This window comes from Ostrea edulis, chromosome 8, assembly GCF_947568905.1.
Source record: "Ostrea edulis chromosome 8, xbOstEdul1.1, whole genome shotgun sequence".
Lineage (NCBI taxonomy): Eukaryota > Metazoa > Mollusca > Bivalvia > Ostreida > Ostreidae > Ostrea > Ostrea edulis.
The window spans coordinates 66,868,948-66,886,306 of NC_079171.1; the positions used below are offsets into that span (position 1 = coordinate 66,868,948).

General features: G+C 33.5%; 1 protein-coding gene and 1 long non-coding RNA gene across 2 annotated transcripts; both read right to left on the bottom strand.

Annotated features, from left to right (window-relative positions):
• Window positions 1–509: 509 nt before the first annotated feature.
• On the bottom strand, window positions 510–1,795 carry LOC125682822 (protein IMPACT homolog). Its single transcript, XM_056147767.1, has 2 exons — window positions 1,377–1,795; window positions 510–1,284 (listed from the first exon to the last, which is right to left on the bottom strand). The coding sequence occupies exons 1-2, from the start codon at window positions 1,793–1,795 to the stop codon at window positions 510–512; spliced, it is 1,194 nt and encodes a 397-aa protein (XP_056003742.1).
• Window positions 1,796–12,317: 10,522 nt separating this feature from the next.
• LOC130049272 (uncharacterized) lies at window positions 12,318–15,053 on the bottom strand. The gene is made up of 3 exons (XR_008797772.1): window positions 14,245–15,053; window positions 12,821–12,983; window positions 12,318–12,509 (listed from the first exon to the last, which is right to left on the bottom strand). It is a non-coding gene; the product is annotated as an uncharacterized LOC130049272 (long non-coding RNA).
• Window positions 15,054–17,359: the final 2,306 nt, after the last annotated feature.

Genomic DNA, 17,359 nt, shown 5'->3' on the forward strand with positions numbered 1-17,359 from the left:
CTTGACCAACCTTGTGAAGTTTTCACATCTGCATGTTTATATACTGGAAGCTTTAAATGAAACCTAAATATAAGAACCAGTATGTTATAATTCATGGAAATTAAATATCCGGAATAATACACTTCGTGGAAAATAAATATCCGGATTAATACAAAATATTACATGTTATGTACATTCTATGCATGACGTATTTGCGTGGAACTACTAAATAAAGTTACACATGTATAAACATAAATTTGACATTTCATCAATATTTCATCAACTAATCTAAAGGCCAGGGATGGTAACAAAAAGCTGAAAGGGGGGGGGGGGTTAATATCAGTTGGCATTAATCAAAATAATTAAAACTGGTATATGTGCAAAAATAAACAATATAAATAAACAATGTAATTTCTTTCACCGCTGGGAGGTGTATGGAGTCGATAAGTGAGTATTTCTAAGTTTTCAATATATTTGTCCCATATATCTAAACAATGTCTATGCGAATTTTATCAATACACTGTCGATGTTTACCCCAACGTTTCACCTCGGTGCGCTAGAACAATGTCTGCCGCGAGGTTTTCCATAATTTGGAATCTACGATAGCCAAGATATTTTCCGAAGAATCTAGAGATGATACATGTCATGTCTGTAACATGGAGATATTGGAGATCTTTAAGAAGTCTTCTCCCAGCCCCGTGCTCACCATCGTCGTTATACCCCTCGTGGATCAAACCGTTTTTGTCTGTGAATCGATATACCAATATATTGTGATCCGCGTTTGAGTAATTTGAGTCCATAACAACTTTTTTATAGAAGTTTCTGACCTGGTTAAAGGTCGCTGTGGTAGATGCCGCGATTTTAAAATCGTTCCCTTCTGTGGAGGTTTCTAGTGTCGACATCTGGATCTGTTGAAGTGCCTCTTTTTCTGCTTGATCCACTAGCAAAATGTTTTCAGGCTTTGGTTTTAACACTTTTTCTTTGTATGTGTTTCCGTTAGGAAAAACTAACTTGTCTCCTACGAAACGTGTTTTCACATTCTCTTTCCAATACCGGTTACTTATTTCTTGGAGTTTTTTCCGATTTTCAGCTACCTCTACTGGTCTGTGTGGGGTAATGTAGAAAGGTGTATTTGATTGTTCTGTAGAGCCAGACCCTTCGCTATTTCTTTTGTCTTTTTGTGCTTGGAGGACTTTCTCCTTATCAGTAAATTTCTCTAGTCGACCCGTAATAGTTCTTGGTCTACCCGGATTTTTAGGCCCGTTTCGATGTATGTTTGCAAAAGTGTTTCGACTCCCAGGTATTCTTTAATCAATTGTGGGATTTTCTTGAAAAGATTTTCATTCTCTTCTTCGGGTAAATTGTGAATGAGTAAGTTCTGCTTCATTGATCTTGACTTTAAATCTGTGATCTCGCTTTGCTGTTTTCTGACGGTTCTGTCTAAGTTAATAACTACAGATTTTAACATATCTATATCTTCTTTCAACATTTTGTTCTCTTGCTTCAGCACCTGAATGTTTCCTGAGTCCACTTCTTGTTGTTCAGCAATATGAGAGATACGGAAGTCGAAACCATCTTCCTCCCACAGGTCATTCTTAATGTTCTTTATACCTTGAGTTAGTTCTTTGATCACTCTGAGATATTCCGATAATTCCCCCAATGTTGTTTGTATATTAGGTATTGCTTGTATCGTGCTTATTATCTCCTGCGTTAGCGTAGGTGCGGTGGATATACCCGGGTCTGTGACATTCACTGGGCCGTGACTGCTAGCACTGTTTGTGACTGACGACTTCTCACGACTTCTACTCAGGCTCATTTTAAGAAATTTCGAACAAAACCACTATATTTTCAATTTCACAAGTAAAATCACTTTCCAGGTATCCAAATTAACTTCTGAACGGTCTGGTTCAAATATATGTAATCCCACACACAGAAAACTCACATTATTTGGTCAAAATGTTGGAGCTCAGAAAAACATGATTACCTGGCTCTGATCACGTATCAACATTTGACTTAATACTCAAACACCAATAAAGCGTTTCGCTATTTTCATTTCCTTCATTCATTCCTTTTCCTATTTTTTGTTCTTATTGTTGCTGTGGGTTTATAAAAACATTTTTTGCTACTGTCTCATAAAACACAACAAGTAAGAAGTTCATAAGTTAAACATTAAGATAAAATAGGCATAGCACGTTCTCGTGATAGGTATTTAGATGAATAAAGCAAGTTATATTTCCATTACATGTACTTTGAAATGTCCATTCAGCCAGATGTTAATTACTATTGAACTACCTTTCAAACATCTCTCAGTAGTCATTCAGTCACGATTTAATTACCATTAAAGCACTCTCATTTCTGATACCATTCAGTCGCCTTTCAGTAACAATTTCGTTACATTCCAGTGAATATCTAGATAAGTTTCATGCATCAATGATTTCAATTTATTGACCGTTCAGTCTCTGTTCTATATGCATGTTGTCATATTCTAATGATCAGTTCATCATATCTCCTTTTTGAATAATTATTCAACAATTTGAATGACTTCATTTCGTGCACAGGACCATTCAGTAGCCTGTCTTTTAAACGTTTTACATTTTAGAAATACTTTTAGAGGTTTGTGCGACACCAAATAAACTTTTATGGTTTCGTGTTTAAGTTTATGTAAGCATTTGTCTCCATGTGATTAACAATTCGTCGAATATTAGCAGCAATCCATACCGTATGGAATCGCTTATACTTTCATTTTGATATGAAAGGTGGATATAACGAACTGTTATCAACATCGTACCTCCTATAAGGAATATAAGATATATAGTAAGCCAATACCGGATATACCAGAGGTGGGATCAAGTGTTTAAGACGGACACGCCCCCCATTTTGATAGTTTGCACCTGTCATGAGTCTTATATGCATGAATGAGTAAACGGATATATAATTTTTAAAGAATTACTTCAATCTAGATTACATTTCATATTATTCATATTACTGTTTACATTATTTTCAACATTCCAATTTTACTACTATGGAGAAAAACGCAATGATCGTTAATCTCACCCGATAAATTTCACATGTGTTCATGTTTTTTGTTAAAAAAATGATGAGCATTTCCTGCACATACCCTGAGTTAGGGTTAGAAAAACAATAACGCAGGTGTGTAGAGCAGATCACCAGCAGATGTATGACAGTAAGGTGCTCTATAACAGATCATCACCAGATGTATGTCATTAAAGTACTCTATCAATAACTGTTCCCCCCCCCCCTGATGTGTCTGGGGATATGTGATTCCTCTATCCTTAGCATTATATTTCTAATACATGAAACTAATCACCTTTCGTTGTGGTAGCCTTATAGCCATTACATCTCTATCAATCACATACACAGAAAACTTTAAACATTTATGAACAGCGTATGCATGGAAACTAGTTTCAGTAAATCAGAGCTCTACCAGACAAGGCAACGTAACTTTACTATAAGTGCAGTCTTATCTTCTGCAAAACATCAAGAGTTATTGTTCTTTGAGCTACTGAGGTTATCCATGTTTATATTGATTTGCCTCGAGTAAACTATTTATACTTTCTGTGAAGGGTAAGCATCAAATACATTAATGGATATATTGTTGTAGAATAAGAAACCCAGAACAGGAATGCTTTATTCCCATTTTGTTTTTACTCCATCTTTTATCATGCCCATATCATTTGTTTTAAGCATTAAAGTAATATCAAACTAACAAAGATACGTAGCATATACCAATAGCAATTGAGTGTTAACAAATTTAACCCTCCCCTTCTTAGATAATATCCCTGCTAATCATTTATATATAGGTACAAAAAGCACATGTGTATAGTGATATATCTAAAATGATATTAATTCCATAGATTTTAGCATATATGTTAAATAAGATCAATTTAACATTTTCTCTACCGGTACATTTTAGAGGTTTTTAAAGACTAAATGACAATATTTTCAAATGGAGTTACATCTGCATGTATCACGATTTTAGGTAGGCATGTGATATATAATTTTGTTACGAATTGGACAGGGAGCATTTTTTTTTTTATAAACTTTGTCATGTTATCCCATGACCCCAAATAGTTCTATGGGGTCAAAGGTCATTTAAGTTCACATTTTTTGCAATCTTTTTTCTTTGGAATATATATATTACGACCCCTCTCACTGTATTCGAGTCAAAAATAGGAAATTCTAAATGTATGAGCTGATATGTCTTTTAAAATACTACAAAAACATCACAATCGAATTAATCAATTTTATTGACAAACAAATATTTTTGGTTGCTAAGTAACACTTATGGTGTAATTTTGACCATAATTTGCCTTTCTACATCCATTCGACACAATTTAAACATAGTTACATTGCATGATGATTAGTAAATGTCACATTATTTTAAAAATATAATCTTTGACTAGATTTCAATCATTTTAAAAGATTTTTAACAAAAAATATAATGAAGAGAATTAAGGTCAAAGGTCATAAAATGAAAATTTCGTACTTCATATACATATTCATCATTTTCTAATAATATGACGTTTTGCCATTGTATCCCACTAAATAGTATTAATATTGCAACATTAAAACAAAGATCTTTCCTGTTAAAATCTAAAAAAAAAATCAATTTTTTATATTCAAATATATTTGGTTGCTAAGCAACAACACCATTATGATATCAAATGCTACATGTATGCAAAAACAATGCCCGTTTTTCCTCCCCAAGTTCATTGTACATGTATACGAATGTTCAAGTACTTACTTTCAATCACTAAATTTAAATGCACTTGCATTATATTTAATAAAAATTGTCTTTCTTATATTCAACCTCTTAAAACATATTTCTAGACATAATTCTTGATACTAGGTTGTTCCGATAGGGGTATGCGTTGACCAATATCTGTCTATCGACTGGAACTTCTCAGCAGACATGTACATAAGATAATGCCCAAAAATCTGAAGAAGAAAAAAAGAAAGATTGTTTATACTTAGCCCCAATATACTGATGTATTCTCAGAGCTTTTGAATACTCAATTGGCTCTGTAAATGTTTTCTATAACCAAGGCCCTCTGAAAATTATGCGTTTAATTACTTAGCCAGATCAATTTTGGTAAAGGTAATCTTATAAAATGCATTTTATTATTCGTTTTAAACTAGAAATCACTGTCACAATATTGGTACGTTAAAACTAGTAATACCTGTACAGTTCCTCTTCAGTGAGAGGCTTCGAACTTCCTTGGGAAGCATATGACAACCCTTCCCCCTAGATATGACCATCACAGCATAATGGTTGGTGGCAACACAGATGGAGAAAACCAAATCTTCTGTCAAAAACAGCTTCATAAAATCTGCAATTCTCTGAATAATCAGTTCCCATATCTGAAAATAAAAATGCAAATCATACCTTATTTGTCAGCATTTAAAACACTTAGCATACCTTATAATTAGAAACAGAATAATGATGTTCAGTGTTTTGTCTCTTTTTGTATGCATGTTATATCTAGTAATGCAACGATAAACAGTAAACTGGTACACACATATCAGTGTACCATAATGCCATGATTCCATTTGTGAATGTATTATCTGGATTCATTTGAATGTTAACTAAATGTATATGGATTTAACCCTATATTCAACCTCAAAGAGTCATACCAACTGCATGCCAGGTTGTCACTCCGAATGAAATGCCACAGTTCTTGGATCAGGTGTCCCTGTGTCCTCCACACCAACATGCTTCCAATGCATGTCTGGATTTGCCAGTAGACTGTCACTAGTGCAAGATACCTGGAAGCTTCTCACTAAATATTGGGATGTCAATAACCTTTTTAAAGATGAAAAAATACAATTAAGAATTATTGGTTTGTGTTTTAAAGCAGAATATAAGCTTCATGATAGTAAGGGACAGTTTCGCACGAAAGTACTGATCATATTTATTTAAAGATAGAGATGTCCTATATTTGAAGTGCTATTTGGTAAGGGATTACATACATAGTTATTTCGGATTTCAAAGATTTCGGTTGAGCATCATTGAAGAGACATTATTTGTCGAAATGCGCATCTGGTGCATCAAAATTGGTACCGTATAAGTTTTACATACATATGTTAGAAATCAAATCAATGGAATATTTCATTATACTTTGCGAGTGTAGCAGAGTGCGTATTGAAAAAAAAAACCCACTATACACCATGGAGGTGTTAGCATTATGCCCAACATATACATGGGAGCAAATACTGAAGAAATTCAGGTTAAAATATACAGTGTCCAGCGAAAATATTGTGCCTCTGATGGAAATTGAATGACCCCAGATTTAAAGTAGAATTGAATTGGTTCTTCATTGTACACAGTGTCTAAATTCCCTTACATGGTACTCTGATGGGGTGTGGATTTAGTCGATATTAGAGAAAATATAAGCAAGAAGTGGGCAGATGCCCATCAGCTCAAAGCACACCAGCATGTATGGATCATATAATTAAATGCTTTTTCAATAGCCTGTCATAACCAGATTTTGATTGATGTTAACCCCCCCCCCCATGCACACACCTTTTGTCCCAAACAAACATTTTGTTTTTATTTTTGTTGCAATATGAAGAAAAACCTCAAATTACGGTAAAAATACTATTATTAAAGAAAGATTTTTTTTATAAACATAAACAATCTTGGAAAATAGCCTCCGCACCAATGGTCAGCAATGCCCAGTCTGATTAAAACCATCCCACCCTTTTCTCATCGTACACTAAATCCACCCTCTTCTTACACTCGCGCGTCAGGTGAGGATATACCAAAAAGGGGGAGGGGGGTCAGACTGATTAATGCCGGACCAGGACAGATTAATTGATGTCAGATATGCTCAGCTCTTAATAAACAATTGGGTGTTATACACTTGGTTTAGATATCATAAAATATAAATATTTTCTTTCATGAAACGACAAGTTATGGCATCAAATCGCGGTTAATATACTAATCGTGCATTTTTCATAACATGGCATAACCGCGAACGTTTTTTTTTTCTAGTCGGCCTATGTGGCTACATAAACTTACATGTTTATACTGAATGCATGATCGTTTGAGTCATCCTGCAACAGGATATCCAAGGTATCTTCAGACTTCTTCATCTGACATCAGGTCCTTTTCAAGATGTAAAATACAATACAAGCGTTTGTTGTGTTGTTGTTTTCGTTGAAACGGAAACACGTGTGTTGCCCGTGGACACTTTCAGAAAACCCCGCGGTCGCGATCCGGATCACGGGGGAAAAAGTATTATATAATACAATATGCAGACTGGTCTTTTTGTTTTCTTTGTTTGGCAGAAAAACATATTTATATACCGAATAAATATTACATAACGTTTATATCTGAATTTGAAGTATTTTTTTTTTTATTCACTGTACCGATGTAACATTCTCGTTAGGTGTTTTATGAAGTTACAATACAAGTAGGTGGTGTAACTGTTATTTACCAATAATGGGTTTTATACTTCTTTTTTTTAAAGCAGAGAATACCTGGCTGATTATTTCATACATATATGGATATTGTTTTAGTGTATCAAAAAGTATTCATATTACCAACAGAGGACAATACAAATAGTTTTCACTACTTTATTGTGCGATGCGCGTCGATCGCTTTCAGCACCAACGTTTTATCGCTAATTTTAAAGAAAACCGCGCAGCATGTCCCAATTTCATGTTATCGTAATATAAAAACTAACAAGAATTACAACACGAATAAGGGTCCATCAAAAAGAAAATTTCCTGTACTTTTACAGGCTGTATTTACTTTTCCCTATTTCCATATATGAATATTGGTAAAACGCCGATCTGTTTAAACATTGAGAAATAAAATTGTAAGAAAGCGTACATGTGCAAAATATAGCTATTTTCTTATAACTTTGCCAGGCATTAGAAATAATTGTATATGTTCTGAAAGCAGGGAATATATGCTTTTCAAAAATATAAAAAATAGTGCATTCATACGGGAGATTAAAAAAATCGTATCGAGGGGGGAAATGACCTTGCGACAAAGCGTTGCGTCATATTTAGACGAAGCCATATTTCGCTTTAAATGCTTTTATTAATTTAATAGCTTTATTTACTTCACTGATTTTTACATAGTTCAAAATTAGAGAAAATTTCCAAGGATATGATATATAGATCATATATCTTATGACCGTAGTTTGAAAGATTTAGAGGCACTCCTTCTGCGCTGTCCCGTTTTTACGCGCCACCGGTCAAATTGACCGGTACCGTAAATAAGGGGTTAATGTAATGTAGAACTGCACATTAAACATTTATATGACAAATCTATTGGATTATACAGTGGTTAGTTTTAAAACAACGAGTAACTTGATTTAGTTTCAGTTCAATTGACCATACCTTACGCGGAAGTCATCACACTGCGTGTGTAACTATAGTTCGGTTAAGGAATCTGTTTTCGGATTAATACGTCTAGTTCTCGTTGTACTTTCTTATTTGGACAAATATGCATAAGGAAGATGTATTCTGGAACAATACGTATTTACAGCCTGTTTAAGTATTGCACGTTTATAACTTTCATGTCACTGTTCGTTATCTTCAGCTTTCATATGCAAGGTGAAGATAACGAACATTGATCAATCTCATAACTCCTACAAGCAATACAAAATAGATAGTTGGGCAAACACGGACCCCTGGACACACCAAAGGTGGGATCAGGTGCCTAGGAGGAATAAACATCTCCTGTTGACCGGTCATACCCGCCGTGAGACCTATATCCCGATCAGGTAAGTGGTGTTATCCGTAGTCCAAATAATATGCCAATTCCATATATCCGAGTGAACTCGAAAAAAAAGACACCACACAGTCGTCCACTTCTGCTTCATATTTAAATACTTTTTTGAAAATATATATTAACGGCAAACTAACAACTTAACTTTATGACAAAAAGGACGGTTTCAACTTATCCATCGTCAACTGTCCATATTTCGTAGCAATGTTCCATTACCACTTGTACATGGTGTTTACATCTCTCAACTAATTCGATACACAAAAGCTTGTTCTGCGTATGTTCAGTTTTTAAATCGAAGCGGCTACTAACAAACAAGATGATGGCGCAAGAGTTCCTACAGTCTCGTTTAAAATCAGCATTATGCAAATCATACGGTCGTTATAACGACCTAGTTTGCCAATACAACCTATCATCGCTTCAAATGCTATATGACGTGTTTACTTTAGTTATGAGTCAGAATATACCCTTAATAGCTCAGTAAAACTTGCTAACAAAAAGCAAATGAAAAATTAAAAATATGTATTTACAGTTAATAATTGAAAGATAATTGTAGCAATAACAAAATACTAGCTTACGGTAGCAAGCTCCGGTCATCTCAGTATATTCCGTTACGTTACAACTCCAATATCATCACTGCCACAGGCTTTCAGATATGAAGCGTTGACGACATGACGTCACAGTTGCAAAAACGCGGTAAATTGTAAAGCTGATGTTTAGAAATTCTCTGCAACTTTTAAATCTATATTTAAAAAAAAGAATATTGTCGTCTTCTTCTTCTAAGGATAGCGAAAATTGTGTTTCCATATACAATGTCCACACGTTGTGCTTTAACTTTCATCGTTAAAATCTTCGAAATGTACGTTACCAAACATTAAATTTTGAAAAAGAAAAACCACCAAATTATTTCTATCAACATTATAATTTCTTAATGCGGTCTGGAAACACTTCGTCAAAATGATTTTTATTTCTTTACAGTTGATTTCGTGACGTTTATTTGTGTGTTATTGAAAGTTGGAAATGTACGTTACCAAATCACATTTCACATTTTAAGTATATTCTTTTGGGTTTGCGGTAATTTTGAACACGTTTCCTTTCATTAAAATAGTGTTTACAAATATATTGAAACAAAAATTAATGATGCTTTGAGTTTTTCTTATTGACAATAATCATGAAATGTACGTTACATTTATATCAGGTATTTAAATTGCCAAACTATATGGGTTTTTTTTAATGAAAAGCTAATTGTGTAGACGTTAAACACTAACCATTTAAAAAAAAGTGTATTCCAAACTGATCGGTACAAACACAATGAGAATAACCGAGAAAAGTATTATATCGAAAAAAATATTTCTTTTTACCTGAACGATAATTCACCATTATTTGAAGAGGAGGGGGGGGGGATACTTGAAAGATCATTTTGTTAATATACATTGGTGTATTCATTGGTGTTAAAACACAACCCAAAAAATATAATTTTCTTCAATAACACTCTTAATTATAGAACTATGTTGATGATACAGCGACTGTAACGTACATTTTTCGTGTATATTTGAATAGAAATTATCTTCTTTTTTAACACTTTGTCATTATTTCATGTATTTAGATTTGATAAAAACAAAATTTGAGACAACGTCTATAAACATTTTGTTTTCATTATGCATAATAGTAATATTCTATCTGTAACTTTATTTTTAACAAATCATTTTGAGCTCTTATATTGAGAATGGGTGTTACGCGATTATTCTGCACGTAGTGGTTCCCTAATATCGATATCAGTTTCCTTGCATCTAATAGATTATCAAGTCTTAGATTATAATTTTCTTTCAAATGTCTTCAAATAAATATTCATAGACCGTTATTAATAACGTACTATATAAATCAATGAAAGAGAATGTAAGTAAAGTAAGTAGAATTGTAGAGTCAAATTATTTGATTCAGATAAATGCAATTTCGCTAGAATCAGATACGAAAACGTCCATTCGTATTCATTTTAAAAGAATTTGATGCAGGCCTAGTCCTTGTCGTTGTACACGATGCCCGGTGAATTTTTAAAATCATAGTTTACGTTTTCATCTGTTGACGTCAGGGATCCATATATATATATGTGAGCGGAGCGTCATCGACGTAGTATATGTAAGGCGCCGTTGATAAACTTACATTTAGAAATGTATGCACAGCAATATAAAGAAATTTACGTTATCCGGTGCACATTTATGAAAATGGGCATATAGGAGGAGGGGGGGGGGGGTAAATTTACTCAACATCATTAAACGAAATAGGCTAAATAGAACAAAAATTGCAGTCACCATTATCTATATTCTAAAACAAATCAGCGTTTCTTCGCAGGTTGCATTTGAGACATATGATATAAGTACAGGTTCATGCATGTATATTTGCTTCTAAAAAAAGGGGGGGGGGCAGCAAAAATGAAGAAGAGAGAGAGAGAAAACACACACACACACACTGTTACTCTTGTTGGCATGAAGCAACTTAGTTTATTGATTTTATGATATTTTTAAATTGTATTGTCCATTGTATTATTTTACATGGAAGGCATATTTGTCATAAAAAGTGAAAATTGATACCCCCTCTATTTGCCGGAAGTATAATTCTTTGTAGTATACGCCATGCTCTGATGTTCGTAATTATATGACTCTGGTCCCCATATAATTATTTATTTTCTTACAGAATTGAACAAAAATTTAATGATTGATAGCTTTCCAGAAAACATTTTCTTTCACATACAAAATCTTTTCGAAATTAAGACCACTTAGGAAAGCGAGTTAACTTCAAGCAGCAATTTATTTCTTATTTCACAAAGACCGTTTCTAATTAGACAGTAAAAATTCTTGCAGAACTACATTGAATCTTTCATCACCACACTTTTTCAGTCTACTTGTACTTCAATGACTTCATTACTTTTGTATATGTGACAATTTCACTTCAATGCTTATATAAGAAAAAAAAAGTATCTTATGAATCATATGAATTTGATATGGAATTATTTTTAAGTCCCCTGTAAACTATCACCCAACACCAAAATACCCCACTGTTTGAACAAATGAAAATTCACTCCCTTACAGTGCATGCATAATTTGTTATATTGTAATCAATTTGTTTGTTTATATTACATATGTATTTTGTGTCCTTCAGTAAAATTCATAAAATTTAATAAAATGAACCCTTATATGGCCCCATCATGTCCTCAACAACCATGTTTTAAAACCCTATACAACAATATTCAAACAGTTTTGTCATTTCTGTTCCTGTTGATCTATAGCAGATTTGAAATTCAGAATGATCCATTCTATTTTGCATTTATTTCTCCTTGGAAGGGGTCAGAGATCCCCCTTTATAAATAAAAATTTATGCGAAAAGCTTACTTTGACCATGTGCCCCTACTACAGATATAGCAAGAAAGTCAATAAATATTCTATATGTATGGTATGTCATACATATACACTGTATCTATGCATATCCTCTTCATTAAATTTGCCTTCCATGGGGCTTTTTTTCAATATATACTGTATGAGAACTACAGGTATCTATCAAACACATCTAAATGACACTTTCAGAAAATTTATCATATTTTATTAGCAAACACTTCACATGTTTACCATTATTACACTATTGATAGCCTCACTGTCATATAATATGTAACATTAGAAAGGAATTTTTGTCTCTTTCTCAGCTTTCAATCCCTGTATACTTCTTGTACATATTTGGAAACAGGCAAAAAAATGGTAATTTTTTCATATGTCAGGAACTGAAATGAAGAAAATTATTTGTTATATTCAAATGTTGTTTCAGAACTTCAGACAACTCAAAATTCAATAAACATGTATATATCAATAATGTATCACAGTGCAAAGCAATGGCCTGTGATAAAAAAAAATAAATTACCTTGTTGCAATAAAAAATTCTAAAAGCTTAAGTATATATTGCTACTCTCACTATTAATGTTGCGATGTTGTCATGCATAGACATTCCTCAGAATTAAAGATTTACCTTCAAAAATCAACAATCATGATATTTTACTGTTCTCAATTTAAATTAAATATATCTATGTATTAGTACCTCATTCCAATTCGTGTAATTCAAACTGGTGGAAATCCTTCACATCTTGTAATTCCTCGTCGTCGGTTACCCATGGATGCTTCCCATAAATTTTCTCCTTTGTCATATTGTGGAAGCTGGTGTGGACTCAAAATCATGGTTTGCAATTGCGATGATGTAATTTCTAAAAAAATATAAACCATGTCTTATGTATATGCTCATAGTTTAGACATTTCTGATCGAATTTAAATAAAATTGTGTGGTTCAATGTTGCAAAACTGCATTAATACAAATTTAATCTGAACACAATCTGCAACACATTACATTTAATGATGATGTATACGTCAAATATGATGTTTACATCTGAAAGAGGAAATTTTTTTTACACTGGTTTTAGCTGAATTTCCATTGGTTGACTTTAACTGCATAAATATGTAATGATTCATATTTATTACATCGTGCATTTTCAGTGACAAACGTTTAGCATAGTGTATGAACAATTAGTGAATAGTTTGTACATATATATGTACATCCTGTCCAACAGTCTCATCATATAAATTTCACATGTTTAGTGATGAAATTTCTGTGGTGAGAGTATATTTTTCAATTTCTCTGTATGTTAACTTTGGGTCCTGCCATAGACTTATAATATAAATTCCCACATTTATTTATCATTGAATTTATTTCATTACTACATTAGTCATAGACCTTATATCTCACTTACAATTTATCTTAATTAATACTGGATTGTTAATTTCATTTTAAAAATGTCAGGTATTAAACTGATATCTATATCAGACAGGTGTTTTAATTAAGTTACACTGCATATGAATTTGATTTCTTTGGATTTTCTTTCTTGAGCCACTAATTATCTGTATTGGTGTATAAACACAAGGTGTGAATCTAGTAAGGTGTACAAAGTTATATATGTATTATTTAATCTAGACCATAGCATGGTCATTGATACACTCATATCAGATCTATATGTTCACCATGTTCAACAGCATGACACTGGGAATAAGCATGACACAATTAATATTTGTTTGAAAAATAATTTTTGAAAGTGCATCTCCACAATGTTAATTTGGAGGAGGGGGTGTGAGAGGCGGCACTTCTCATAAAAACTTTGTTTGCATAGATCAACAGATTTATTGATATACATTTGAATTGCCTATAACCAAAGTAATGCGATATAGATCTAGTGATTGATATTAGCGATTATTCAAGAACTTTGATTTTAGAAACAATTTCAAGATTGTTTTAAAAACGAAATTAGGCTTTTAAAAATATATTCGATAGTCAATCTTTAATTTGTACCTGTAGTATTTTACTGAAGATGTACGTACATTTAAACTTCATCAACATGTATTATTCTCTATGTCACTACGGACAGCTGACATACTTTTCAAAGATACGAGATATTTGAGAAAATTCGAGTCACTAACCTGGTTGTTTGAATGTTCTCGCTTTTTCTGGACACCTTATCGATATGTAAAGAAGTATCTGGTGTATCTGTCTTTCCTGGCTGGATTCCCTTTCAAATATGACAACAATACGCAGAAGTGTGGCCTTGATACGATAAAATCTTCCTACTGTTTCCACAGACGCCTCGGCATCATCGTCACTATGTCGATGACGCTCCGCTCAAAATTATAGTCCAATGTCAAGGTCAGTAGTGTCAATTTTTAATCAATCTAAACGTTACACAGAGTGTAGAAGAATTTATTTATACTAATTCTGGAATAAATAAACCCTACGTGACCACCCTATCTGGTATTTTAGAAAACCGAATCACACGCGTATAGTAACTTACGTTTTTCTGCAGAAGTTTGGAAAGCCTGTGGCAGTGTCATTATTCGTAGGGGAAAGTAGTCCCGGAGAATTTGACGATGTACGGAGTTTGTTACGGTAGGTGAACAATAAATCCAAACAGAAAATAATAACTCCAAATCCGGATATCCCAGTATAATCCAAAAATGTATAGAAAGCATTTCAATCAGGAAAATTTAAGTGTTTATGTACTAGGAATGACTTTTCTAGAACAATCTTAAAAGACAGTGATACAGCCATAACGGAATCTTTCTACCAAATATAACATGAGCTAGAACAATATCAGTCACAGGTGTCAACGACAAATAAACATCACTTCTCTAAATATAACATGAGCTACAACAATATCAGTCACAGGTGTCAACGACAAATAAACATCACTTCTCTAAATCACTCCAGGGTAACTCAGTGCAAATAGTATTATACGCAACACCTCCCCCTTAAAAAGTTTGAAAGACAATGAAAACTCATATATGCAATATACATCAATCAAAGCAACAACAACAAAACAAAACAAACAACCACAACAAAACATACCCATGACAAACTTGATAGAATATCTGCTACAACATTATCTCTGTCTGTGATATGTTTGATATTAATATCATACTTTAGCAATACTATACTCCATATTGTGAGTCTTTAATTAGAGTTAAACGATGCAAGGAAGGTGTTAAACTCTGTACAATAAGAATATAAAAATGTAAGCTGGATATGTAACAAAGCAGCATAATTCGTGCGTGTGGGAATTCCTACATGTTGTTGAAATACATGATGAATATAGACTACGAATATATTGTCGCTCAGGAACTATTCCAGCATGTTTTGTTTTAATGTCGTGGAATCAGAGTGGTGATTAAAAAAGTAATACTTTTGGATTGATTGATTGATTGTATGCAAGATGAAGATAACGATCAGTGATCAATCTCATAACTCCTATAAGCAATACAAAATACATAGTTGGGCAATCACGGACCCCTGGACACACCAGAGGTGGGGTCAGGCGCCTAGGAGGAGTAAGCATCCCCTGTATGTTGTTTAATGTCCCTCTCGATTATTCTAACCCTTATGGAGACGTCACCGATACCGATTAAGGGCTTTGAATTTAGACCTACGCTTGGCGCTTACGGCCAAAGAGCAGTGGATATTTTTTTAGCATACAACGCCTACTGTGTCACGGGACATCCGTTTTGGGGGTCATCTCCGAGGAGGCATGATATTCACTCCTGATTCCGAAGGAACTAGTACTACATGTTTTCTAGACTTAGGTCTATCGCGACCAGGATTTGAATCCCGGCCGTCTGCATGTGGAGCTGAAAGATCATTAAATACGAATATTTACTTTTTCGTAACCGTTTGACATTTTAGAATCAATTCTAGATGTTGATAGGATGTACCTGCGTATGTTTTATGGTTTTATCTTTAATGTTGGTAGTAATTTTTCTCGTTGTAATCAACATATCATCGATTATTAGCAACACTTCATACCATATATATGTGCTTATATTACCAGTTTGATATGATGAAGGTTACAATCAATGATAAAATTCATAGATCCCTTTAGGAATACAAAATTGAAGGTTGTGCAAACATGTATCCCTGGATATACAAGTGGTAAGATTAAGTACCTTAGTGGAATGTACACCAACTTTCAACCAGAAAGAAGTAACCTAACTTTGTAATACGTACAGCTTAATACAATTTTACAATAAGTGCGGTCTTACTCGCCACGCGGGTATGCTAAGGCGATATATGGAATTTGCTTTGGTGAAAATTCTGCGAAAAGATGGTACAGTGACGTCACAATGGGAAGTCAGCTGAAGTCTACCTGCATGTTGATACTTATGTTTTCGTTTATATTTTTTTAAATATTGCACTGTGCATCTTTATGCAAGAATATTATAATACCAAAGTATTAAATTAGTTGTATTAAAACTAATGTTCGGATATTTAGTTACCACACGTCTCGTTTTCTCAGTAAAATCAAAAGAAATCACAAAAATCCGCACATGCGTCGTGCGAAAGCTTGATCATGGAAAGGCAAGTTGGAGGAAGAACAGGTGTTTGGCTGGAAAAATGCAAGTTCTGTGCCATCAATGGAATTATTTGATACGATATATGTATGTACATTATGAAATGATAACAGCAGTCATTATTGTTGTTTTAGAAATATTTAATTTCGTTGAATCACGATTTAACACAATAATGTGTGAGAGCATGTGTGTTTTGGAAGTATCCGAAGTTGCAAACGAAGCAGTTTATTTTTTTAAACCTTCAATGAATTTGAAATAAGGGTTCTTAGTCCTGATTAGGTTACATTGTCGGTTTTACTTTTATTTTCTTTGTCCACACAACACTGATTGCAGGATGTTCGATGAGACAATCAAATAAAAAGGTATGTTCCATACCAGTGACTCAGACAAAAAAGGATACTTGTTCAAGTTTCGCCGCATTAGGAATAAATTTAAACTATAAAGCATGTTATGTCGGTTTACTGTTTTAGTAATTACATTTTACCCGTATTTTTATTATTTGCTTATCCTAATCTTTCCAAATATTTTGAATAACCCCAAATGAAGGTTTTTTTGTACATGTATAAATACATATCATGTGTGTTACTAGCACTGTAAGGGGAAGGGGTGTGATGGGCTTTACCCTTTTCGCCATATTAAAGCTGTAGGATCTGATGTTCGTGTACTATCTTTGTGCAGAATGACTTTAAAGCATATT